This window comes from Sciurus vulgaris (assembly GCF_902686455.1).
Source record: "Sciurus vulgaris genome assembly, chromosome: 1".
NCBI lineage: Eukaryota > Metazoa > Chordata > Mammalia > Rodentia > Sciuridae > Sciurus > Sciurus vulgaris.
Window position 1 is genome coordinate 212,969,490 of NC_136461.1, and position 26,401 is coordinate 212,995,890.

A 26,401-nucleotide genomic window follows, 5' to 3' on the forward strand; every position below is an offset into this window, starting at 1 on the left:
AGGCTCAGCGGCGGCGCGCCAGGGCGACTACACATCCCGGCGTGCTCTGAGCCCGGAAGAGGGCCCCGCTCTGGCTCCGCCCCGGAAGATAAGGAGGCTCGCGGGCACACGTTTCCTTTTTCGGTAGCGCCCGGGAGCAGGTAGGTCGGTCTGTGGTGCTGAGGCCTTGGGACCATCCGCCGCCATCCGCCGCGATGGGGCCCGCCGTGGTTCCTGGGAGACTGTTCTGAGAAGGCGCAGGCGCGAGCGGCCGGGATGGAGACGTGGGAGGCGGGGGTGGGGGCGGGTCTCGGGACGCCGGGCCGGCGCCCGCCTTGCTAGTCTCACGCTGACCTGAGTCGCCCCCAGACCCGCCGCCATGGGCCGAGTGATCCGTGGACAGAGGAAGGGCGCTGGCTCCGTGTTCCGCGCGCACGTGAAACACCGCAAGGGCGCCGCGCGCTTGCGCGCCGTGGACTTCGCCGAGCGACATGGCTACATCAAAGGCATCGTGAAGGTGCGGGGTGTCTGCCCTGATGGGTGGGGGAACGCGGCGTCTGCCGAGACCCGCGCTCACTCCACCTCGGCCCGCAGGACATTATCCATGACCCAGGCCGCGGGGCGCCCCTCGCCAAGGTGGTCTTCCGGGATCCATACCGGTTTAAAAAACGGACGGAGCTGTTTATCGCCGCCGAGGGCATCCACACAGGCCAGTTCGTGTACTGCGGCAAGAAGGGTGAGCCTGGCGGCGGGGAAGAAGCTTGGGGCGGAGAGGAGATGGGAGCCACCGCTGGATTGTCCAGCCTGCGGCCTGATAGGCACGGCCCGCGCCAGAAGCCTCCCGCGGGGCCCGCTGGGATATAGTGTCCAACGGGGTGTCTGGAGAGGTGGGGGCCCAGATGTCGAATGCTCGTCGCTTTGGGGTTTCCTAGAAGTCTGGCTTTGCACTGCCTCTGGCTGCACTGACCACTTGGTTCCACTTCTCCTGGCAGCCCAGCTCAATATTGGCAATGTTCTTCCTGTGGGCACCATGCCTGAGGGTACGATTGTGTGTTGCCTGGAGGAGAAGCCTGGGGACCGGGGCAAGCTGGCCCGAGCCTCCGGTAACTATGCCACGGTCATCTCTCACAATCCTGAGACCAAGAAGACCCGTGTGAAGCTGCCCTCTGGCTCCAAGAAGGTCATTTCTTCAGCCAATAGAGCTGTTGTCGGTGAGTGCCTAGGTGCTCAGGCTGTGAGCTGCCTATGAACTGCTACCTGTTGCCCTTGGGCTCTGTAAGTTGAGTATAGGTCGGTTTGAGCCCTCATAGCTGTAAAGTCTGGTGGTTTGGAGCAGAATGAGGTTGAATCAGATGGTTCTCAACCTCCAAGTGTGTGCCGGTCTAATCCAGGCTTCCTGGTTTCTGTTACCACTTCATTTGGTTAATTCCTGGGGTTTCTTCAGAGAAAACAGGATCAGATACTAGGAATTTCCTTAAAGGTATCTGTAACTGTTGAGGGAGAAAGGATTTGGATTCAGGTTCTTTGACTGGCGACACCTTAGAATCTGCAAAACCCAGCCTTGGACAGAGTAGTTGCTGAGGTTCACAGTACAAGCAGAGCTGTAGTGCAGTGTACTTGGTCAGTTAGTTGCTTTGGGGGATTCAGAGGTTGGGTGACCTACCTTGTATCTCAGACACAGTGAAGAAGAGTGCTCATTTGGGAACTTAAAGTCAGTTCACTAGGGTGGAGGCTGGTGGGCTCTTTGCATCGTGGCTGTAGAAGTACTATGGCTCATAGACGACACATGACAGAACTAAGAGTGGTGGTATGCATTGGGAAGGGTTCGTGGGCAAGGTAAGGGGATTCTCTGAGGCTTCTGACCTCCCAACAGGTGTGGTGGCTGGAGGTGGCCGGATTGACAAACCTATCTTGAAAGCTGGTCGTGCCTACCACAAGTATAAAGCAAAGAGAAACTGCTGGCCACGTGTACGCGGTGTGGCCATGAATGTAAGTAGCCCAGCAATCAGTGGGCAGGGTGTTCAAAATACAGTGACCATGTGGGTGGGTTAGCAAGTCTCTTCTTGAGGTGTTCCCTAACTTCTGTAACAGGATAATCTTCAGTGGGGGAAGCACTGGGTGGTAGTTTGTAGCTACAGGGTTCTTAATCTTGCCCCAGCCCTCCTGCAGTGGGGTCGCTACTACTCTAACACCATCTCCCTCTACTTGCAGCCTGTGGAACATCCCTTCGGAGGAGGTAACCACCAGCATATTGGCAAACCCTCTACCATCCGCCGAGATGCTCCTGCTGGCCGCAAAGTGGGTCTCATTGCTGCCCGCCGGACTGGGCGGCTCCGTGGAACCAAGACTGTGCAGGAGAAAGAGAACTAGGCCTGTAGGGCTCAATAAAGTTTGTCCTTTTGCTGTTAGCCTGTGTGCCTGTGGTTTCAGGGGGAGGGGTCCCTGCCATGAATATCTTGGTACAGGTGAAAAGGAAGAAACTTATAACCAGGAGACCATTTGTGAGAGATGGAGCTTCATGACTTGAGAGGAGGAGGTGGAGGTGTCCAGGGCCAGGAGCTTGTTCCCAGGGAAGAGGGGACCAAGAACATGACAAACTGAGGTGGGTGACTTAGTACCACAGCCTGCAGTGCTAAGACCCCACTTAACAAATGAGGAAACAGATTACAACCAAATCCTGAGCCCAATGCTGTGGACCATACCTTCGGTGTTTTGGTGGGGACTCAGTGGTTGTGCATGTTAGGTTCACTAGTTTCCCGGTTCCTGGAAGCATCCCTGCACTTGACTTAAGCAACAAGTTCCCCTTCAAATGGTACATTTCCTTTTATGTTCTTGTGAAGCTTTTCCTTGTGGGTACAGTTGTAGGTGCCAACCGTATGGGAGCTGCCTTACAGAGTTGGGATGTGAATCTGGATCTGATATGGTCAAGAGCAGGCAGCTCCCTGCACAACTAGGATGGGTTGAGGGGTGGTCACTTGCAGAGTGGAGGGTCCTAGGTTTGGGGCTGCTGTTCTTCATCCCAGGTCTTTACACGGCAAAGTTACCCTTTTTGAACACTGATAGGTGTTTGCAGTGTGTGTACCATGGGTCCCTGTCCAATCTAGGTCTTGTCCAACTATGTAGAACAACAAGCAGTTGGCTTGTGGCCCTCCCTGCTCCAGGCAAAGAAGGCCACCAGGAAAAGTATGTTAGTTTGATTTGAGCACTTAAGAGAATGTAGGTAGAGTATTTTGAGCCTGATATTTCCCTCTGTCAAGAAGAGTGGTGCTCCTGTGGGAAACCACAGATTGTAAACAGCTGATTTGCCAGAGGAAGACAGGTTAATTTTCACCAGAACAAATGAGCTTCCTGTTGGCCCACGGCATCTTGCACATAAGTGTCATGCTGAGCAGCATCAAGTGTGAGCCCGTCAATCTTATGCCAGGCAGTTCTGAAGAGGGCTGACCCCATTTGTGTCTCTGCAGCTGTAGTCAGGGTCCTTGAATGACAAGGCCTTCCTGTGCTCGCAGAGGGAACCCCAGATTCCTGGATTGCAGATGGAGGTGTTGCTGAGGGATTGGTGGGGAGGCACCTGGAAGAGTGATGGAGAGCACTAGGTGTGGTTGAGCCATAAGCTGCCGCGGCTTTCCTGCTCCCTTCTTGGCAAAGTGGGGTCAGGTCTTGGCCGAGGGACACGCTCTCTGGGAGGGCTTGCTCCAGAGCAGTGGTGCTCAAGAGCCCGTTTTAGTCGGAGGGGACACTGGCCCCCATTTACATTGAAGGTTGGGGACAGTGGATTAAACAGGCTGCTTTGTCCAGAAGCAACCTCTTGTCCTAGGAAAGGGTGTTTCCCGCTGCTAGACTCGGGCGGCTTTCATTGCTCACTAGGGAGAATTCATCAGAAAGGAATGACTACGCCGGGCATTTGACTGGCATGGGTGAGGAGCAGGGTATCATGCCCAGCACCGACCAACCGTGTGGCGGCTCACGGTTCCGGGAGACTGAGAGCCACGGAGGCGGACAACGAGACGCCGCTCCCTCTTCCCAGAGCGGCCGGGCGGTGCCTGGGGTCCGGCCAGGAGAGGGCTCGGCCTCGCGTCACTTCCGCCCAGGCCCTGATTGGCCGGCCGCAGGGCCGATGGCCCCTCCCCCGTGGCGCTGAGGTGAGTGAGGTCCCTCTGCGGACAGACCCTGCCGGCGACCTTCAGGGCGCGGGTCTGCCGAGCCATCGACCGCAGCTTCCGCCCCAGGGACCCGGACGGGCCCTTCCCCGCCTGACAGCACCCCTGCCCGGGGACCCGGACGGGCCCTTCCCCGCCTGACAGCACCCCCTGCCCGGGGAACCTGGGCAGGCCCCATCCGGACCCCCAACCTAGTCTCCCTGTTGCCACATTCACCCGGCATTCCTATACCCCCGACCTGGTCATTCCTTCTGCCCCCACCCCACTCCCCTTGACAGTCCCTCCTCACAGGGCCCATGCACGCCCCAGGGCCCCTCCGCAGGGCACCCCACAGGTCAGTTTGTGTCCTGGGATACTCTTGACCCCTCTTCCTCCTGATGACCCGTAGCCCTTCCAGGGGCTGGACTCGCTCCTCTATAAATGCTCCTCCTCTCCCCACCCCCAGGTCCTTACAGGTACTGCCCCTCACTTTGTGTTTTAGCAGACACTTCTCAAACTCCTCATTTCATTGGGTGTAACTTCTTTCCGTCTTAACCTCTTTTCTCTTTGAGCTCTTCAAGGCTTTTTTCCAAATTTTTTATTCTTATTTTTCAAATGACTTGAAATCTTTTAATTTGCCCTATCATCTTGTGCTTCCTCCTGCCCCTCACCCCACCCAGAGTCTGTGCAAGCTGGACTGAGCCACATCCCAGTGACCAGCTTTTTTTTTTTTTTTTTTTTTTTTTTTAATGTTTTTCAGTTGTTAATGGACCTTTATTTTATTCATTTATCATTTATATGTGATGCCGAGAATTGAACCCAGTGCCTCACACATACTAGGAGAGCACTCTACCATTGAGCCACAACCCCAGCCCTTTTTTTCTTTCTTTCTTTCTTTTTTGTTTTTCTTTTTCTGTTTTTGGTACTTCATTTAGAGACAGGGTCTCACTGAGTTACTTAGCACCTTGCTATGGGTTGAGGCTGGCTTTGATTCTCTTGCCTCTGTCTGCCAAGCTGCTGGAATGACATGTGACATGCCCTGCCTAGCTTCTTTTTCTTTTCTTTTCTTTTTTCTTAGTTGTCAATGGACCTTTATTTTATTTATTTATATGCAGTGCTGAAGAACAAACTCAGTGCCTCACACATGCTAGGCACGTGCTCTACCATTGAGCCATAACCCCAGCTCCCTGCTTAGCTTTTTTTTTTTTTTTTTTTTTTTTTTTTTTTTTTTCGGTGCTGGGGATGAACCCAGGGCCTTGTGCTTGTGAGGTAAGCACTCTACCAACTGAGCTATCTCCCCAGCCCTGCTTAGCTTTTTTGAGACAGGTTATCACTAAGGTGTCCAGGCTGCCCTAGAACTTGAGATCCTCCTGCTTTAGCTTCCTGAGTTGCTGGGATTACAGGCATTTTGTGCTTTTTATAATTATTTTAAACATTTTTCTCTAAATTTTTTTTGCATGATTTTGCATGATATTCTCCAGTTTCATCCATTTGCCTGCAAATGCCATAATTTTATTATTCTTTATAGCTGAGTAATATTCCATTGTATATATATATACCACAGTTTCTTTATCCATTCATCAATTGAAGGCCATCTAGGTTGGTTCCATAGTCTGGATATTGTGAATTGAGCAGCTATGAACATTGATGTGGCTGTATCTCTGTAGTATGCTGGTTTTAAGTCCTTTGGGTATAGGCCAAGGAGTGGGATAGCTAGGTCAAATGATGGGTCCATTCCAAGTTTTCTAAGGAATCTCCACACTGCTTTCCAGAGTGGCTGCACTAATTTGCAGCCCCACCAGCAATGTATGAGTGTACCTTTTTCCCCACATCCTCTCCAACACCTATTGTTGCTTGTATTCTTGATAATCGCCATTCTAATTGGGGCGAGATGAAATCTTAGTGTAGTTTTGATTTGCATTTCTCTTATTGCTAAAGATGGTGAACATTTTTTCATATGTTTGTTGATTGCTGGTAGATCTGTGAAGTATCTGTTCATATCCTTAGCCCATTTGTTGATTGGGTTATTTGTATTCTTGGTGTAGAGTTTTTTGAGTTCTTTATAGATTCTGGAAATTAGTGCTCTATCTGAAGTATGAGTGGAAAAGATATTCTCCCACTCTGTAGGTTTTCTCTTTGCATTGCTGATAGTTTCCTTTGCTGAGAGAAAGCTATTTAGTTTGAATCTATCCCAGTTATTGATTCTTTTATTTCTTGTGCTATGAGAGTCCTGTTAAGGAAGTCTGATCCTAAGCTGACAAGTTGAAGATTTGGACCTACTTTTTCTTCTATAAGATGCAGGGTCTCTGGTCTGATTCCGAGGTCCTTGATCCATTGTGAGTTGATTTTTGTGCAGGGTGAGAGATAGGGGTTTAGTTTCATTCTGTTGTATATGGATTTCCAGTTTTCCCAGCACCATTTGTTGAAGAGGCTATCTTTCTTCATTGCATATTTTTGGCACCTTTGTCTAGTATTAGAAAATTGTATTTATTTGGGTTTGTGTCTGTGTCCTCTATTCTGTACCATTGATCTACCAGTCTATTTTGGTGCCAATCTAAATTTTTAAAATAAAATCATGTATGCAAAACGGATTAACAAACACCAGCAGCTTGAATTGTCAGTTGTCATTGTACCACATTTGTTGAAGCTTGTTAAAATTTTTTATTGTTATTTATTTATTTTTTTTAAAGGAAACATTGTTACCCAGGTGCAGGGTGCATACTTGTAGCCCCAGCAACTCAGGAGACTGAGGCAGGAGGATTGCAAGTTTGAGATCAACCTCAGCAACTTAGTGAGACAGTCTTGAGAAATAAAAAGGGCTGGGAGTATAGCTCAGTGGTTGAGCTCCCAATACAAAAAAAAAAAAAAAAAAAAAAAAAAAAGTTAAACTGTATTTAGACCCAAGATTCCAGTCCCACTCTTCCTCAGAAGCACCCATTTTCTGATCAATATGCTTCATCCCATTTTCTTATATCACTATAAACCTAATGTCTTTCATCTCTTAATAATCTACATACTGTTGGTCCTGGTGGTGCATGTCTGTAATCTCAGCAACCCCAGAGGCTGAAGCAGGAGGATCCCAACTTCAAAGCCAGCCTCAGCAATTTAGCAAGGCTCTAAGCAACTTAGTGAGACCCTGTCTCAAAAGAAAAAAATAAAAAGGGTTGGGGATGTGGCTCAGTGGTTAAGCGCCCCTGGGATCAATCCCTGGTACAAAAACAAAACAAAACAAAACCCTGCACACCTATCATACTATGGATAACCCTATCTGAGATCTTTACTCAACCTTATAACTCCTTGACATTGATGTGCTTGATTTCTTTAAACTGCTGTGATATTTCCTGTTACCTTGAGGGACTTAAAGTTTTTTTCTTGTATGTAGTCATGTAGTAACAGTCTTAAGTGCAGTAGCAGGATTTTTTATGGGGCACATAACTGAGAATTGCATTTCTTGAGAGGTTTACAGGTTTCAGCTGTACCAGGTAGCATCAGACAGATTTCCAGAGCAATCTCACCAGTTAACACTCCTCATGTCCTCAGCATTTGCTATCACAAAGTACTTTATATTTTCCTATCTATGGGGAGAGAAATCTTATTTTACTTTGTATTTCTGTAATTCATTTTGTCTGGTTTTGTAGAGTTAAGCATGAATTCTTATACTGAGCTACATTTCCAGCCCCATTTCTGTAATTCTTAATGACATTGAAATTCTTTTTCAGACATGTATTGAACAGTTTGATGTATCTGTGATTTAGCAAGTCATATTTCCTGGTCATCACCCCCCGCCCCAAGTACTAGGGATTGAACCTAGGAGTGCTATATCACAAAGCTCCCTCCACTTGTTTTTGAGACAGGGTCTCACAAAGTTGAGGTTGGCCTGAAATTTGTGATCCTCCTGCCTCAGCTTCCCAAATTGCTGGGATTATAGGTATGCACCATACCCTGCAATTCTTCTGTTTTGTTTTATTTAGGCAGTGCTGGGGATTGAACCCAGGCCTCAGTCTTGCTAGGCAAATGCTTTTCCAGTGAGCTATGTCCCCAGGCCTCATTTAAAAAAAAAAACTGAGTGCCTTTAAATTATTAAAAAATATATTCTATATATTTATGCTTGTTTGCAAATGTCTTTTCACTCTGCAGCTTTTTAAAAAAATTTGCCATATCTTGTACAAGAATTTTTTTCTTTTTGATGGAGTCAAATTGTACAATCTTTTCCTGTATAGACTTTATAAAAAACATTTAGATCCTCGAGCTGCCTGAAATATATATTTAGGCACCACAGAAGGCAGAGATCTACTTTATTTTTATGTGGAAACCAGTTGTGCCAGCACACTTATTGAGTGTGCACACATCCTTGGCCACGCTGATTGCCCCTCAGGGTTCAGTGCTGCAGCCTGAGCCTTGGTGTCCAGTAGGGCAAGCCTGTTTCCTTGGGCTCTTTTTGGCATTACCTGGATTGATCTCAGATCATTATTCTTTCATGTGATATTTAGAGACATTGTGGTCTCACTTCATATGTCCTTTGGAAAATTTTATTGTAATTGCACAGGATAATTACAATTTAGGGAGAATTGACATCTTTGTTATATTCAGTCCTTTACTGTTTATAATTTTTGTTTCTCTTTAGGTCTTTAAGATCTTTCAATAAAGTTTTGTTATTTTGTTCATTTAGTACTTTTTCTTTTCTTTCTTTTCTTTTCTTTTTTTTTTTTTTTGAGACAGGATCTCACTATGTTGCCCAGACTGGTCTGAAACTCCTGGGCCCAAGTGATCCTCTGCCTCAGATTTCTGAGTAGCTGGGTGTGCAGCACTGCTCCTAGTAACATATTTTTTGTTAGGCTTTTAGGTACTGTATGGTTTTCATAGGTGTTGTAGTGTCAGCTTTTGGTTGCTGATTGCTAGTATGTAGGACTTCTTTTAATTATGTTTGACATAAAAGGTGATGCTGTTGGCTGGGCATGGTGGGGCACACCTGTAATCCCAGCAACTCGGAGGCCTTGGCAGGTGGTTAGCAAGTTCAAGGCCAGCCTCAGCAACTTAGTGAGACCCTGTCTCAAAATAAAGAGTGCTGGGGGTGTGGCTTGGTGGTGCAGCGCCCCTGGGTTCCATCCACTGTACCCGTGAGTGAAGGGGATGCTGTGGATTGACACTATTGAGTTTTCCAGGCAGACGACATTATCATTCTCACACAATGGAAATTTTTAAATACATTTTTATTTGTCAATGAATCTTTTACTTAATTTTATTTATTTATATGCATGCTGGTATTGAACCCAGGGCCTCACACATGGCAGGCAAGCGCTCTACCACTGAGCCACAACTCCAGCCCCCACATTGGTGATTTTGTCTTTTTTATTCCATTACTTGGAGCTTGTGTGCCCTTTTTCTGAGACGTGGTGCACTGGTCAGGATGCTGGCCAGCAGTAGAGGCAGCATCACTGACCTGCCACTGGCCCTTGCACATGCTTTTCCTGTGTCCTCATTGTTTTGCTGAGGACTCCAGGCCTTGGGCCACATTTGGGGTGGCATCTCACTTTATGTCTTCTTCTTTTTTCATGATAGTATTTTCTTTTCCATCACTTTTTCTTCCCTTAAGTGAAGTTGCCAGACTTTGTGTGTGTTAATGACATTTCCAAAGAACCAGTGTTGAGATTGTTTTGTGTCTTTAACTTGTGTTTTCTTTATGCTAGTTCACCTTTTTCCTTGAATTACTTTATTTTGTGTCTGATTTCCTGTTGATGCTTAGATCATTTATTACAGTCTCTTGTGAGAAAACAGGCGTATTTAAGGACACACATTTTCTTTGAGTTGCCTTCCTTGGACCTGTTCCCACATTGGTTTCCATTTCTCTGTACTTTTGAGGGGAGGGAGTGTGTCTATCAGATATCCCTAGTTTAACAACAAATGGTCAGAGAATGTTTTCCCAAGTGATATTGGTCTTTGGAATTTGCTAAAGCTTTCTCCATTACCTGGTTTGTGGGGGTTTTTTTGGTGATATTCAATGTATATTTGAAAAAAACAAAACAAAAAAAAAAACAAAAAAAAACAACCCTGTATTATTTGTTGTTGTTTTGGTACCAGGGATTGGACCCCAGAAGTGTTTAACCCCACTGAGCCACATCCCTAGCCCTTTTTGTGTTTTATTTAGAGGCAGGATCTCACTAAATTGCTTAGGGCCTCCTTAAGTTGCTGAGAGTGACTCTGAACTTAAGATCTTCCTGCCTCAGCCTCCTGGTCTCTGGGATTACAGGTGTGTCCTAGTGTGCCCTGCATCAGTTCTATTTTGACTGGTGTAAACATAGCTAACCGTGTGCTCCACACTCAGGGAAAACACAGGCAGAGACTGTCTGGTGTACATGAAGTCCAGCAGCTGACCTGTGGGGTCAGGGCAGAGGCTGCAGGGCCAGGAGGGTGTCTGGCAGCAGGTCCTGGTACTGTGGGTGAGCAGTTTGTGACTGTCTGTCCAGCTGTACACTCAGGATTTGTTGGCTTCTCTATGTAAGTTTCATTCTTCAATAAAAACTTGAAAGATGAAGAAAAGGTCAGTAGCTACAGCAGCTCTATTTAATTAGTGTCTGATCTCACATTCGGCCTTTCTGTGTTGCTTAATTTATTTTAGGGTGCACAGGTACATTGTGTGCATCTAATTGGAGAGTTTCTTGCTTCTTGTAAGTCTAATTTTATTTCTTACTGTTACTCATTTATTTGGATTTGCTTCTACTGGTTTTGTTTGTGTGTTCTGTGCATTTCCTTTGCCCTGTGCCTTTGTTTCATTTTGTTTCAAATCTCCTTGTTTTGTCTTTATCCCTCCACACACAGTGAGGGACCATCTTGGTGGGCAGGGCCATGGGGCTGGGGCAGGCAAGGGCAGGTCGGTGCCTGGAAGGCCAGCAGTGCTGCAGCGTGAGGGTACCACCCTAAGTGGCTGGCAGTGAAGAAGGGGGCAGGGCGGGGTCTTCCTGTGTCCCTTTCTCTCCCCTCAGCACCTGAGCGACAGGCTCCTTCCTACTGCCCACAGGAGCCCAGGGCATAGGCGATGGAGGCCCTGTCCCCATCTGCTTCGCTCCAGGTAAGTGTGTTCTCCAGCACAAGGGCTTTCTCCATGGAGGATTTTCTCAGAAAATGCTGTCGGTGTCTCTGGTCTGGGTGCTGACAGCAGACGAGGACCACCCGGGGTGGCCTGCTGCTGCCCTTGGTGGGCTTGTGTTGCCCTGGTGCTCACCCTGGGCCACACCTGGGGCTGTGGCTGGGTCCTGTTGTTTCAGACTGAGTTGACCTTCGAGGATGTGGCTGTGCTCCTCTCCCAGGACGAGTGGAGTCGCCTTGGCCCTGCCCAGAGGTGCCTCTATAGGGATGTGACGCTAGAGACCTACAAGAACCTGGTCTCACTGGGTAAGGCCCTTGAGCAGACCTCCGCTCTGGGAATAGCCTGTGGGTCTGAGGGCTCAGCAAGGGTGGGCTGGGACCCTCACCCATGCACCCAAAGGTGGCACTGCTGCACTGGTCCAGAAAGGCCTGCTCAGAGGAGAGGTGGGACAGGCTGTGCAGGGTCCCTCAGAGTCAGCCCACCCCTCCTCTGAGGTCCTGCTGCAGGCCTGAGGCAGGCCCCTCCTCAGGGGAGCTCTGTGCCTCCTGGTGGAGAGTCCCTGAGCTCTGTTCCCAGTCGCAGGCCTCCATCTTCATGACCACCTCCAGCCCATTCCCAGCCCCCGCAGAGGATGTACAGGCTACCACCACCCTCTGCCTGTGCTTCCCTCCCCCAGCAGCCCCAGGGCAAGATGGCCTGCAGCACAGCCTTGCATCTCGGTACCAACCCGGGCCTTGTCTCCTTCCCAGGAGCAGGCCCTACAGGTCCCAAGCCTGGAGTGATCTTACAGCTGGAGCAAGGGGACGAGCCATGGGTTCTGGACACACGGGATGCCAAGGGGAAAAAACACCCAAGAGTCCACCACTCAGGTGTGTGAGGGGAGCCGTTTCCCAGCTTGGCCACTGCACCAACATTTGTTGGGGTTCAGGGTGTCTGGTTAATGACTCAGGAGTCTGGGGGTGATGGATCAGGGCCAGCTCAGGTGACTTGCACAGCCCCTACTGGTGCCCTGATCACCTCAGTCACCTGGATGCCTTGGTGGGAGACTTGAGCAAAATCTTCTAAGGAGGCAGTGGTGGCAGTGTTGTGGAGCAGAGTGGGACAGTCTTCCAGGCAGAGCCAGTTGGGGAGGGTGCTGGAGGTGAGGCTTGGGCCTGGGAACTGAGGAGCCCTGCCCTCAGAGCAGGGTCAGACTAGGGTGTAGTGATGAGACCATCACTTCATTCCCCTTCTTGAAATCAAGTAGACTATTAGGGAGCCATCATCCTGTATCTCACGGCCAAGACCCTTGTGTTCTGGAGTACTCCTGGCTGCTCCCTTTCTGTGGTGGCCTTCCTACACCTGTGTACAAGCACTGCTTCTTTGTTATTTCCGCAATCCCACAGTGCTGGGGACTCGAACCCGGGCCCCGAGCATGAAAAGCAGGCACTCTAACAGATAGGCTATATGGCCTGCAAGCACTGCTTCTTTTTGGTGTCTGTGTGTTGGGTGGTGTGTGTTGCTGGGGACTAGACCTAGGGCCTCCTGCATGCTAAGCAGCTGCTGTACACTGAGCCCAGCCCAGAATAGAGCTCTGCCTCCTAATTGGAAAGACCCTGTGCCCACCCGGCCACTGAGCATGGTTACCTTTCTGTGCATGGGCGGGTGGTCAGGCCGTCTGTGTAATTGCCAACCAGAAGGTCCTGTCCACTTTTGCTGCTGTGAACATGTCCTGATCATCTTTAGCACTTGTGTGATCATGTCCTCAGAAGGAACTGCTGGATCAACAGACCTGAATTTTTCTTTCGCAAATTTGCTTATTTGAAGATGCTTATAGAATGGGAGGAACCCTAAGTTGATAGCTCAGTGAATTTTTATGGAAAAGCATGGCTTTCAGGAGCCTGGGGCCTCCTCCATCCTTTCCCCCTGCTCCCCATGGGGTCGCAAGAGGCTGCTCTTGGATGCCCAAAGGCACCTTCTGCTGAGCTCTGCGTGTCCCTGGTTCACACAGCAGCAGTTAGGTATGTTTTGTTGCCAGTGTTCTGTCGTGTGAATGTACTGTGATTTGTCTTCCCTCTACGTGTGGAGGACTCTTGGCAGTTCCCAGTTTGGGGTACTTATGCCTGCACCCCTGGCACACAGGAGAGGTGTTTGTGGGTATGGACCTGAGAGTGGAGTCGCTGGTCACAGGATCCGCGCAGGTGGCTATAAGGGGGCTGCCAGCCTTTCCAGGGCTGCAGCTCCAGCATGTGCTCCTGCGGCTGTGAGTGAGCTCTGCAGCTGCCCATCATCAGCACCTGTCCACGTGCAGCAAGGGCCTGGCTGAGGGTGTGGAGCAGGCCTCTCAGGGGGGGAAGGGAGCAGGGAAGACAAAGGCATCACTGGCTGGCTGAGACCCTTGTGTTGGGTGCTGGGCTGCTGACAGTCAATCTGGTGTCATTCTCATGATGTTGCTATGGCCCCTGCTTTTCAGATAGGAAACCCAGGCTCAGAAAGGGGGTATTCAGTGGGCAAATCAGGGCTAGGACTGGTGGGTCCTGAGTGGGCTGCTGGTGTCGGCTCTGAGGGGACCCACTTGTATCCTGTCAGTATCTACTTCTGGACTGAGTGTCGAGATGCATGGAGGTTTGAAGGTACCAGAGAGCATACCATACAGGTGTCTTGAGTTGGAGGAGCTGGTGATCATGGAGGTGGGACCTTCAGGCCCTCAGGGAAACCCTTGGGAATGGCAGTGACCTTCTGGGGGAGCCAAAGTCCCTCCACCTTCCTCCTGCAGGGCTGCCAGGTGTGTGCCAATATCTGCCCTGCCACGGATTTTGGGGTGCCCTCAGACTTCCTTGGCCTCACTTTTTCTTTGTCATTCATCATCTGTGACTTTTGGAGCCCCTCGTTGCTCTGGTTTCCAGGGTGCTGTGAAGCCTTTGTCTTCTGCCCCTTTGCACTGTTGGGCATAGGTGTCCTGCGGTCCACTCTGGCAGCACAGGCCTGGTTTTAATGCTCCAGTGCTGCATGGCTGTGGGCCTGGGCAAGGACCTGGGGCCTCAGAGTCTTGGCTACATCTGCAGGGCTGCAGTTCTGGAGACTGCTGACTGGTATGCAGCGGTCAGCGCAGCTTCCTGCCTTCCTTCTGTCTCTGAATGAGCCCTGTTTGCTGTTTCAGCCCGTGGGACCAGGACTGAGTGCGAGGGGAGCCTGGACAAGACAGAGTGGCAGAGAGGTCCCAGGCCGGTCACACCGACCAGCAAGGAGAGCAGCCTCGAGGCTGTGGGCCCCAGGTTGGGGTCAAGCCTGTGCACGGATCAGAGACCTCACAACTGTGATACATGTGAGCAAAGTGACCCAAGAGTGTACCTCGACAACCTTAAACATGTGCACCAGGCAAAAAAATCAAATACAGTTCATGATGCAGGAGAAATCATAAATTCAAACTTAGTTGTTAGAGAAGATCAGAAAATTCCCGCTGGAAAAAAACTGCATTATTGTGGTCACTGCGAGAAGACCTTCAGGTACAGTGCCAACCTAGTCAAACACGAGCGGCTTCATCACGAGGAGAAGCCCTACCAGTGTGGCGAGTGTGGGGAGGCCTTCGGCCAGAGCTGCGAGTTCCTGGGTCACCGGCGCATGCACGCTGGGGAGGTCCCCCACCGCTGCGGCGAGTGCGGGAAGACCTTCAACCAGAGGCCCAACCTCATGAAGCACCAGCGCATCCACACGGGGGAGAAGCCCTACCAGTGCGCCGAGTGCGGGAAGGCCTTCAGCGCCTACTCCTCCCTCATTTATCACCAGCGAGTCCACTCCGGGGAGAAGCCCTACCAGTGCGCCGAGTGCGGGAAGGCCTTCGGCGACGGCTCCATCCTCATTCGGCACCGGCGGACTCACACTGGGGAGAAGCCCTTTGAGTGCAAAGAATGCGGCAAAGGCTTCACTCAAAGCTCCAACCTCATCCAACATCAGAGAATTCACACCGGAGAGAAGCCCTACAAATGCAACGAGTGCGAGAAAGCCTTCGTCCAGAAAACCAAACTTGTCGAACATCAGAGAAGCCACACTGGAGAGAAGCCCTACGAGTGCGCCGACTGCGGCAAGGTCTTCAGCCAGAGCACCCACCTCGCCCAGCACCAGCGCATCCACACGGGCGAGAGGCCCTACAGCTGCGCCGAGTGCGGGAAGGCCTTCCGCAACAGCTCCAGGCTCATTCAGCACCAGCGGTCACACCACGGAGAGAAGCCCTACGCCTGCAGCGACTGCGAGAAAGCCTTCAGCCAGAGCGCGTACCTGGCCCAGCACCGCAGGGTGCACACGGGCGAGAAGCCCTACCGGTGCGGCGAGTGCGGGAAGGCCTTCCGCCACAGCTCCAACAAGTGCCAGCACCGGAGGGCGCACCGGGGGCAGCGCTCCCGCTGGGTGAGGGCGCCTCTGGCTCTTGACCCAGAAGAGAACATACTCCCTTAGAGGGACGGAAACCAAGCTCCTGTAACCTCACCCGCGTGGAGACTTGGGAAAGGGAACGCTGAGCGCGCGGAAAAAGGGAAAGGAAGACGCTCATGCGCTTGTCGGTGGAAAAGAAGTCCCTCCACCGTGGCTGTTTTCGGAGTCACGAAACCCACGCTAGAGAGAACTTCATTCACACAGGACACATTTTTACGTACTGTAATTACAAAAAGTAACATATTCATTATTTTCCATGTCACTGAGTTAAAATTGCTTTTTTTTATTATAGCGGTAAAATATGTATAACATAAAATTTTCCATCAGTCATTTTCAAAGGTGCAGCGGTGGCATTGAGCACATGTACAGTGTTGTGACCCTCACTGCTGTTTCCAGCCGCCTTCTGGTATCCCAAACAAACTCTGCCTCTTTTTTTTTTTTTTTTTTTTTTTAATTTTTAGATGTAGATGGACACAATGTCTTTATTTTATTTATTCATTTTTATGTGGTGCCGAAGCTTGAACCCAGTGCCTCATGCGTGCTGGGCAAGCGCTCTGCCACTGAGCCACAGCCCCAAAACTCTGCCTCTTAAACAGCAGCTCTCCCAGGTACTGCTTCTGTAACCTCCGCTCATTCTCTGCATTTGCCTCTTAGGAACCTCATGCAAGAGGAGTCCTGTAAGAGGAGTCCTTTATGTCTGCCTGTGTTCCCCCAGCACAGTGCGGACCAGGCTCCAGGCGTTCAGCCTGTATCGCCACGCCCTTCCTTTTGCAGAGGTAGGATTCCGCCTGTGGCTGGACACTGGGTGTGCACACTGATTTGAGGTCCTTGTAGGATGTGTGTGGAGCCTGGCTTTCAGGACCTCTGGGTCGGAGCCTGCAGTCGAGTGTTGGGTCCGCAGCAGTTGCCACAGGTGCTGCCTACCTTCGCATCCCCACCAACATGTGTTCTCTTCTGCTTTTCATAGCAGCCATCCTCAGAGCCGGTGAAGTGGCCCTGCGGTTTTGATTTGCATTTCCTTAATGACCAGTCATGTGACCAGTCATGTTGGGTATACTTTCAGGTGTTTACTGACCATTCGTATATTTTCTTTGGAGAAATGTCTTTTCAAGTTATTTGCCCATTTTTTAATTGGGTCTTTTTATTTTGGGTGAATTGTAGTAGTTTTCATATGCTTGGATATTAATCCCTTATCAGATACATGATTTGAAAATATTTTCTCCTATTTTGTGAGCTCTCTTTTCACTCTCATGGTAGTGTCCTGTGATGCACAAAATTTTCAATTCTGATGAAGTTCATGTTATCTGTTTTTTCTTTTATTGCCTATGCTTTTAGGTGTCACATGTGAGGAATCATTTCCAAGCATGAGGTCATGAAGTTTTTCTACTGTGTATAGTTCTAAGGAATTATAGCTTTAGGTCTTACATTTTGGGTCTTGGATCTATTTAGAGCTATTTTTTGTATATGGCATAAGGTTAGTCTAATACCATTCTTTTATGTGTGGATACCCAGCAATGTTGCTCAACAGACTTTCCCTTCCGTGCTGAATGCCATTATCAGTCAGCTAGGCTGCCACAAGAGTACCACAGTCTGGATGATTTAACCACTCAGGTTTATTTCTCATAGTCATGGAGGCTGAAGTCCAGGTGAAGGTTCCAGTTAGTCCTGTGAGGGCTCTCTTCCTGACTCGCAGATGGCTGCCTTCTTGCTGTGTCCTCACAGGGCAGAGAGAAAGAGACCGCTGGTGTCCCTTCCTCTCAAAAGCAACAGCCCTAGCTGGGCATGGCGGTTCACACCTGTAATCCCAGCAATTTAGGAGGCTGAGGTAGGGATTCCAAGTTTGAGGCCAGCCTGGGTCACTTAGTGGGGCCCAGAATACAAAGGGGGCGGGACTGGAGTAGGTGGAGCTTAGCGTGGAAGCACAGTGTAGAGCACTGGGTTCAATCCCTGGAACCTAAGCGGAAAAGCAACAGCCTTGTTGGATCAGGGCCACTCCTATGAGCTTACCGAATTAATCTTTACCACCTTCTCAGAGGCCCTATCTCCACGTACAGCCCCAGTGGGGTTAGGACTTCAGCATGTGAATTTTGGGGACCCAAACATTTAGTCGTTGCTGAAAATCAATGGGTCGTGTCCGTGAGAATTCAGTTCTGCACTATTTTCTTCCACTCGTCATGCCTATCCTTATGCCACTGTGACAAGGTTGAATGTGGCTTCTCGCCTGAGGGTCAAATGCAGGAGGCCTGGTACCGAATGTGGTGATGTCAGGGGACTGGGTCTCTCAGCAGGTGGAGCCTAGGGAAAGGTGATTAGGTCAGGAGTGGGGAGCCATCCTTGCAGGAATTAGCTCAGGTCTCAGGGCCCAGAGTTCTCTTGAGAATGGAGGTTATGGGTGATTAGAGGCATTATGTGGGGCTGGGGCTGTTGCTCAGTGATGAGCGCTTGCCTAGCACATGTGAGGCACTGGGTTCGATCCTCATCACCACATAAAAAGAAATAAAGGTATAAAAATCCAATAACCTTGTTTTAAAAAAGGTACTATGTTATAGTAATAGGAAGTGGATTAAGACAGGAGATTGGTACTGAGAATGGGGTATTTGCCATAATGGCACCTGAAAATATGGAAGGGACTTTGGAACTGGGTAATGGGCACAGGTTGGAAGAGACTGGAGGAACAGCCTAGAATGCTATAAATGGAGGATTATGGGTGATTCTGGTGAGGGCTTAGTAGATAAGAAGCTAGAAATTTTTAGAGATTGGTTAAGTGTTTATGATCAGAATGCTGATAGAAATAAGACTATCCTGCTGGGCACTAGAGTAAAGGCCACCCTTGTCAGGCCATTGTGAGGATCTCACTGCATTGTGTCCAGGAGGGCTTTGTGGTGGGCCCAACCTAACACTGGGAAGATGGGGACATTTCTGAACAAGACATTTAGGCTGCTGCCTGGTTACTTTCAACTGTTCATGCTCAGACTGAGGGACAAAGGGGAGCAGAGTGGGAACATCTGGAAAATGCGCATATTGTCCAGGAAAAGAGCAAAGACGAAGCTGTGAGGATGCAGGTGTGGCCTGTGGCCACTTGCTGCTCAGGTGCTGGGAACGAAAGGGAGCCAGAGTGTGCATGGGGGTCTAGAGGCTGCTCCCCTTCACAGGGCAGGAAGGCATGGTGGAATACCCTTGGGCAGTCTCCACGGCTCACTGCCCAGGGCCGCCTCTGGATCAGCTTCCTGCTTTCTAGGGAAGTGCTCCAAAGTTTCTAGGCCCAGGCATGGCTGATCTGCCACTCTGCAGGGAGCAACCAGCAGACCTTGGTGACTTCCAGAAGAAGTTGGCTCTGCTGACGTGCAGGATGCTAGAGCTGCAGTCACAGACGCTTCCACCAAGCTTTAAAGGAAATGCTGGGTGCCAGACAGGCCTGCTTCAGGGTTTCTCCCCGCCATGCCTAGTGCAGCCTCTGGAGTAGGACCACCACTTCTGAGACCCCAGAAAGGTAGATGTACTGGCATCTGCAAAGTCAGCCAGGGAAGCCATGGCACTGGCCTCCCTTCCTGAAGGAAGAGCAGTTGGGGGCCCCTGTGCCCCACAGTGTGCACAGGATGCTGCCCAAACTTTTAAGATTTAGTGCCCTGCTGGGTTTTGCTTGGAAGATATCTAGGAATGTCTACCCTCCCTGTCCCACCTTTGTGTCTTGAAAGTATATGACTTTTTTATTTTATAGGCTTCCTACTGGAAGGGGTCTACCTTGAGTCTTGGATAAAACTTTGGACTTGGACTTTTGAGCAATGCTGGAAAGAGCTTAGATCTTGGGACTGTTGGGGATGGGATGTGTTTATTTTGTACTGAGAAGGACATGATGAAGCTTGGGGTTCAGGGGTGGAATGCTGTGGTTTGATGTGGTTTGTTATTGGTGCCCAGTGTGATGGTGTTGAGATGGTGGAACATTCAATCCCCTGAACAAAAAAATTATTATAAGGGAGCCTGGTACCTCCCTTGAATTCCTCTGTGATGTCATCTGTCATGAGGCCCTCATCAGAACTAAGAAGTAGCTGGCACCATGCTTTTGAATCTCTAGAACTTTGAGCTAAGTAAATCTCTTTTCTTTATAAACTATCCAGCCTCAGGTGTTTTGTTATAGTAACATAACATAAAATGAACTAAGACAAAGGCACATCCGTGCTGTTTTCATTATTATAACCCTGTATTAAGTTTTGAAATTAGGATGTGTGAGTCCTCCAATTTGTTCTTCTTTTTCAAGATTATTTTGGTTATTTGGAGTCCCTAAATGTTTCACATGAAATTTAGGATGGGTTTTTTGGAATCTGCAAAAAATGTTAGGATACTGTTATCACCTTAACGATACTAAGTCTTCCAAATGATGAGTATGGAATATGTTTCCAGTTATTTACGCTTTTCAACTTTCAGTGATATTTTGTACTTTCTATGTATGAATCTTTTGCCTCTTTATTCCTTTTAATGCTACTATGAATGAAATTGTTTTTTCATTTCCTTTTTATTTTTTCAGGAATATTTGTCTTAATTTTATGTCCTGCAACTTTGCTAAATTCATTGGTTAGCTCTTATGTACTTTTTTGAGCAGTCTTGAGGGTTCTCTTCATAGAATATCATTGCCAGCTCTGGACTGAGATATAACTGTACTTCTATTTCATTCCAGTTTGGATGCCTAATGCTTCCTTTTCTTGCCTAACTTTCTAGCTAGAACTTCCATTATTGTGTTGAATAGAAGTAGCCAAAGTGGGCATCCTTATGTTGTTACCGATCTGAAGGCTTCTAGCCTTCTCTGTGGTGTGCAGTGTTTGGTTCTTCACCCACCCTTCCTCATGTAGATGAAGTTCCCTTTTAATTTTAGATTATTGAGTGTTTTTATCATGCAACAGTGTTAAATTCTGTGAAATGCCTTTTTTGATTCAGTGGAGATGATAAGTGGGTCTTCTTTATTCTATTAGTGTGATGATCATATCAATTAATCTTCATATGTTGCCATATTTCATTCCAGAAACAGATCCTGCTTGGCCATGTTGTATAATACTTTAAATATGCTTTTGAATTTGTTTTACTAGGTTTCCCTTCTTTTTTTTTTGCAGTGCTTCACTCTCAACCCTTTTTATTTTTTATTTTAAGATAGGTTCTGGCTAAGTTGGTCAGGCTGGCCCTGAACTTGGGACACTCCTGCCTCAGCCTCCTGAATTGCTGGAATTAAATAAAGCATATACCACCACACCAGTGTTGGGAGATTTTTGATTACTGCTGCAATCTTCTTCCCAGTTATGTCTTTTTTGGGGGGGTTTGGTACTGGGAATTGAACTCAGGGGCACTTGACCACTGAGCCACACCCCCACCCCTATTTTGCATTTTATTTAGAGGAAGTTCTCACTGAGTTGCTTAGCTTCTCCTTTTGCTGAGGCTGGCTTTGAACTCATGATCCTCCTGTCTCAACCCCCCCGAGCTGCTGGGGATTACAGGCATGGCCACCATGCCTTGTTCAGTTATGTCTATTCATTTTCTCTTATTTCTTATTGGTTACCTTGGGATTTATGGCCAACTTCTTAAGCTAGTTTGGTTGATATCAACTTAATTTTAAAAGTATGAACACTTGTTCTTATACACCCCTATCCTTACCTCTTTATATTGTCAAAGTTCACATCTTTATACATTGTGTTCATTAACAGATTTATATTTTTTTCTAAGTGCGTTTTTCCGGTGAATCACATAGGAAAAAGAGAAACCACAAACCATACCAAAAAGCACTGTGATGTTGGCTTTTACATTTACCTATGTAGTTACCTTTACTAGTATTTTTTAATTTCTCACGACTTAGGGTTGCCTCTAAAGTCCTTTCCTGTTAGCCTGAAAGTCTCCCTTCAGATTTCATGTGAGGGGTCGGGGATTTAGCTCAGTGGCAGAGCGCTTGCCTTGCAAGCGCAGAGCTCTGAGTTCGGTCCTCGGCCCTGAAAAAAAAAAAAGAAAAAAAAAAAAAAGTCTAAAAAAAAAACAAAAAGGAAAAAAATCCAAAAAAAACCAAGGTAACAGATTTCATGTGAAGCAGATCTACTGGTAATCGATTTCCTCAGCTGTTCTTTATCTTAGCTATATCTTGATTTCCCCCCTCATTCCTGAAGGGTAGTTTTGCTGGATATAAAATTCTTGGTTTACTGTTTTTTTTCATTTCAGGCCGGTAAATATGTCACCCACTGCCTCTGGCTTCGACAGTTTCTGAGAACAAGTCTGCTGTTGATCTTAGTCAGGACCCTTGTGGTATTTTCAGAATTTGTTTTGAGTCTCAACAATTTGACTCTAATGTGTCTCTGTGGATTTGGGTTTATCCCATTTGGAATTTGTTGAGTTTTTTGGATGTGTATTGTCAAATCTGTCTCTTCCCACAGATTTTAGAAGTTTGGGACTATTATTTCTTCAAATATCTTTTCTTCCTTCTTTTTTCTTTTCCTTTTGAGATCCTATAATGTGCATGTTGGCACATTTGATGCTATCCCACAGGAATCTCAGGGTCTGTTTTTCTTTTCTTTTTTCAGACTGATTTCAGTGGTCTTAAAAGTTTTCTAATCTTTCTTCTGCCTCCTTGTATCTGCTGTTGAATCCCTCAAGTGAGTTTTTCACTTCAGTTATTGTACTTTCCAGTTCCAGAATTTTTATTTGGTTCTTTTTTAAAATAAATTCTCTTTTTTGATATTTTCATTTTGTTCATATATAGTTTTCTTGATTTCCTTTAGTTTTCTGTCCATGGTTTTCTTTAATTCATCGAACATGCTTAAGATAGTTGTTTTAACTTTTTTGAAGGAAGGGGGTTACAGAGGATCAAACCTAAATGGCTTCAGCCCAAGATGATCAAAATCAATAGCTAGCCTCTATGCCAATCCTCTAGTAATCAGGAGCAGCAATCAACCATCAAAACACATAGCCCCAGTCTCTGGAAGACAAGATCCTTATTGCCCATCATTCTAGTCTAGGGAATGGCACCTGCCAAGCACTACAAGGAAATCTGCTGGAACTTACCACCCACCTCTTCAAGCTCTCTCTGGATGCTACAAGCATTTGACCAGACTCAAAGAGTTTTCAGGTTACTTCTGATAGTCCCTGTCAGCTTGGTAGTTGTAGAGGTAGAACGATTCCTGAGCTTCCTACTCAGCTGCCTTTCATGACATCACTCTGATAGTTTGCTTTATGATAGCAACAATCTTTCTATCCAGAGGTCATATTTTAGTTTATAAAATGTATCACTTGGACATACCATGGAAAGCTCCATATGATGAGGTCTTGTCCCAGTAAAATCCCTTGTGAGCTGAACCTACCATAAATTGAAAATGCATTTAACACCCGCCCTACAGAATGTCAGAGCTCGGCACCACTGCACAGCATGTGCACCTGTGATAGCATGCCTGCAATGGGGTCACTGCTCACTGCAGCCCAGCACCACCAGAGGCCCATGGCGTGTGCCACAGGCCTGGGAAACTCAGCATACAGTTTTTGCTGAATGACTGTCATTTTACACCATCATAAAGTTGAAAAGTCCTAAGTTAAAAAAAATTTTTTTGGGGGGGGCGCTGGGGAGATAGCTCAGTAGGTAGAGTGCTTGCCTTGCAAGCACAAAGCCCTGGGTTCGAGCCCCAGCACTGAAAAAAAAAATTTTTTTTTTTTTGTACTGGGGATCGAACCCAGGGACACTCAACCACTGAGAACATCCCTGGCCTTATTTATGTATTTATTTTTAATTAAAAAAATTTTATTTAGTTGAAGGTGATATAATACCTTTATTTATTTTTTTTATGTAGTGTTGAGGATTGAACCCAGGGCCTCACGTGTGCCAGGAGAGCGCTCCACCACTGAGCCACAACCCCAGCCCACTTTTTATTTTTTGAGCCAGGGTCTTGCTAAGTTGCTGAGACTGGCCTTGAACTTGTGATCCTCCTGCCTCAGCTCCCCCTGGGATTACAGGCTTGTACCTCCATTCGGGTCTAAGTTGAATAATAAGTTGGAGACCACCTGTATGCTACTTTACAGTGTGTGACTCTAGGGTTTTATTGCTATTTTAAGTCATGTACTTAGGATACATTCCTAGGGATGTGATGAAGTTCTAAAAGGATACTGATGTACGCCCCATGCTTTCCAGAGCTGCTGCACCATGTCATGTCACCAGCACTCAAAGTCACTCAAAGTCGTTTACCTGCCTACCAGGACAAAAAGGCTGCCACACAGCCCCTGCACTGGACCCTGTCACCTCTGTTTGACGCGGGTGCAGGCATGGTCTGTGATGGGCACTACCTTTCACCTCTGCGCTACCAACAAAACCTGTAACCAGGATGATACCAGCTTTCAAGGTGAATCCTGAGTCCTCATAGCAAATGACTGAACCTGAGAGTGATGCTGGGGATAACCAAACTTGCCATTGGTCCCCTCAGGGAGGACAATCTTGGGACCCACGAACTTCACGTCACCTCACCTGAGGCTTATAAGCTTGGGAACTTATAAGCCTGAAACCTAAATGCTCCCCACATTTGCCCAGGTGGGCCAGGGAGGAGCCCTCCCAAGTATGTGCTGCTCTCATTTCTGCTCCAGAGCAGGTCCAACCCCCAGGCAAGACCCTCTCGGCTTCCACCATCAGCCCACTGTGCAGCGTCTGGTGGCCTGCACTCCCCAGCCTGTCCCCTTGGAGTGCCCTGCCAAGTGGAGTCCTGGTGTGCTGTCATCTTCCTCCAGAGAAGGGATGAGTGAACCACTGCTTCCTCCCCGATAGAAGCTGAGCATGGCAGTGCTGTGGACCAGAGATATTCCAGAAAAACTGTATGTGCAGCTGTCAGACTTGCATTTTTTAATGAAGTCTGCACGGTGCTTGGGGAGAAGTTCCATGTTAATTGGTGATGTCATCAGCAAAGCATGGAGCGCTCTACCCACCTTCGCATCCCTGACTGCCTGGGAGAAGGCGACAACTTCATCTGCTTGGCACAGTGGACCTCTTCCCAGCTTCTCAGGTCCTCCCTGGTTTGGAGCTGCCTGTTTGTGTCCAGAGGTCACCAAAGTACAGATCTTTGTGACAAAGTTATTGATCTTTCTTTATCCAGATATGTGTTACAGTCATTGCTATTTTTTATTACAAAATGTCAGATTATACACAGTACACAGAATTAAATTCCAGAAGGGCCATAATGTTTTCCAATAGGAAATTTGAAGAGTACTAAGTAGCAAATTCTTGGTAGCCATTATGAGAATTAATATAAAGACTTAAATGCCTTACTATAAAGATTCAAATGCATAAACTGTAGAGTTCTGAACAACAACAACAAAAATTCAAAATAAGAATGGAATGGTAGTTACAAGGGACAAGTAGTGGGGAGGTAAAGGCCAAGAGGATGGCCACCACATGCAGGCAGCCCAAGCTCCTGGTGTCTCTGATGTCACGTCCCCCAGAGGCAGCTGCCCGTGTGTTCCAGGTGGCCGTGTGTGGAGGTGAATGGCAATCACCTCCAGGAGGGGCACTGATGCCCATTTCCCAGCTCCATGGACACCAGGGCCTGCACCTGGGTGTATCAAAGGCGGTCTGCCAGCAAGAACAGGAGAAAGACATGGAGCATGCGTTGCCTAAGAACGCTGGAAAGCAAACTCTGCACTTCAGAAAGGTTTCCCTGGACACCATGGCTACTGGAGGGTTCAGCAATCTGTGCTGTGTAACTTCAGTTAAAGCCTTTGTTTCTATTTTTGACATGTAGTCTTCCTACACGAATCTCACACTGAGTTTAATCGAGCTCTTATTCTCACCCTGATTGGCACACGACTTTGCCTTTCTGCATGATCCGCAACCGCGGCCCGAGTAGTGGTGGCTCTGACCAGCAATCAACCGAGACAGACCCTGGCTGCGGACCCCCGCCAGTGAGGTCTGGCAGCCTCCCTCCACCAGCGGTCTTACGCTCTCTCAGTGGCCTCAGCTCCTGTCCAGCGTGGCCTCCCTCTTAAGTGTCCTTTGAAGAGCACAGCTTTGCAGAGTTCGATGGCACTCACTTTCACCCCTGAAGATGTCGTCTTGGCCCCAGGTCACACCTCAGCGAGCTCAGCTCCTCCCTAAAGTAAGAACTCATTGATTCCAGCTTCTGGGTGGTGACCTTGCCCGCTCTATGACGCGGTGCCCAGCGGCCCCCATTCTGCTGGCTCCCTGCAGGGACCTGAGCCCTGTGGGGAACTCATCTATCAGTGCTCCCAACTCTCTGGAATTTCGCCCGGCTGGAATGACACCACTGCGGATGCCTTTGCTTTCTGCAGGGAGGCGCTGACCTCAGCTCTCCTCGCGGAGTGACATCGGCGCCACTCTTCTCGGCGGTCAGCTCCTGCCCAGGCAGCAGCTTGGCTGTGACTTGCCCCCTGCTCAAGCCAAGGCCTCAGTCGGGGGCTCTCTTACCAGCTCTGAGTCACACCGACTACTGAGGACCAACACCCCAGGGCTACTCTCCTCTCCCAAGAGGAAGAAGGGACGCGCCTCCATCAGGCGCTAACACGTTTAGGTTTGAAGTGGCTCTCATACCTTGGTTTCATTTACAGCCAGATACTACTAGAAATGACTCTGATATAAGCTCAGATGTAAGGACTATACCCTTAAAAACTGAGCAAATAATTCTGAACGAACATTTAATCATGAATGAACCAAATCATCACAGGCAATGGATACCAGACGCTCATGAACCAGGAGTTAAACAACAACAACAACAACACACACACACACACAAAACCCAAACAACCGGAGTACAGGAATGGACTATTAGAGCTAGTAAAA

General features: G+C 48.2%; 2 protein-coding genes across 2 annotated transcripts; both read left to right on the forward strand.

Moving 5' to 3' along the window:
- Nucleotides 1-12: 12 nt before the first annotated feature.
- RPL8 (ribosomal protein L8) lies at nucleotides 13-2,387 on the forward strand. Its single transcript, XM_079101504.1, has 6 exons — nucleotides 13-140; nucleotides 349-496; nucleotides 574-715; nucleotides 972-1,190; nucleotides 1,853-1,968; nucleotides 2,191-2,387. The coding sequence occupies exons 2-6, from the start codon at nucleotides 359-361 to the stop codon at nucleotides 2,347-2,349; spliced, it is 774 nt and encodes a 257-aa protein (XP_078957630.1). The 5' UTR covers nucleotides 13-140; nucleotides 349-358; the 3' UTR covers nucleotides 2,350-2,387.
- Nucleotides 2,388-10,148: 7,761 nt separating this feature from the next.
- ZNF34 (zinc finger protein 34) lies at nucleotides 10,149-15,633 on the forward strand (the record flags this gene model as incomplete). The annotated part of the gene is made up of 4 exons (XM_079146882.1): nucleotides 10,149-11,184; nucleotides 11,381-11,507; nucleotides 11,952-12,071; nucleotides 14,342-15,633. Exons 1-4 carry the CDS (start codon nucleotides 11,152-11,154, stop codon nucleotides 15,631-15,633), a joined length of 1,572 nt encoding a protein of 523 aa, XP_079003008.1. The 5' UTR covers nucleotides 10,149-11,151.
- Nucleotides 15,634-26,401: the final 10,768 nt, after the last annotated feature.

Excerpts from the sequence above, each read along its gene's own strand:
- RPL8 (XM_079101504.1), top strand. The coding sequence starts at position 359 with ATGGGCCGAGTGATCCGTGGACAGAGGAAGGGCGCTGGCTCCGTGTTC. Across the intron at positions 1,191-1,852 it reads AGCCAATAGAGCTGTTGTCG|GTGTGGTGGCTGGAGGTGGC; the intron begins GTGAGTGCCTAG and ends ACCTCCCAACAG. Across the intron at positions 1,969-2,190 it reads TACGCGGTGTGGCCATGAAT|CCTGTGGAACATCCCTTCGG; the intron begins GTAAGTAGCCCA and ends CTCTACTTGCAG.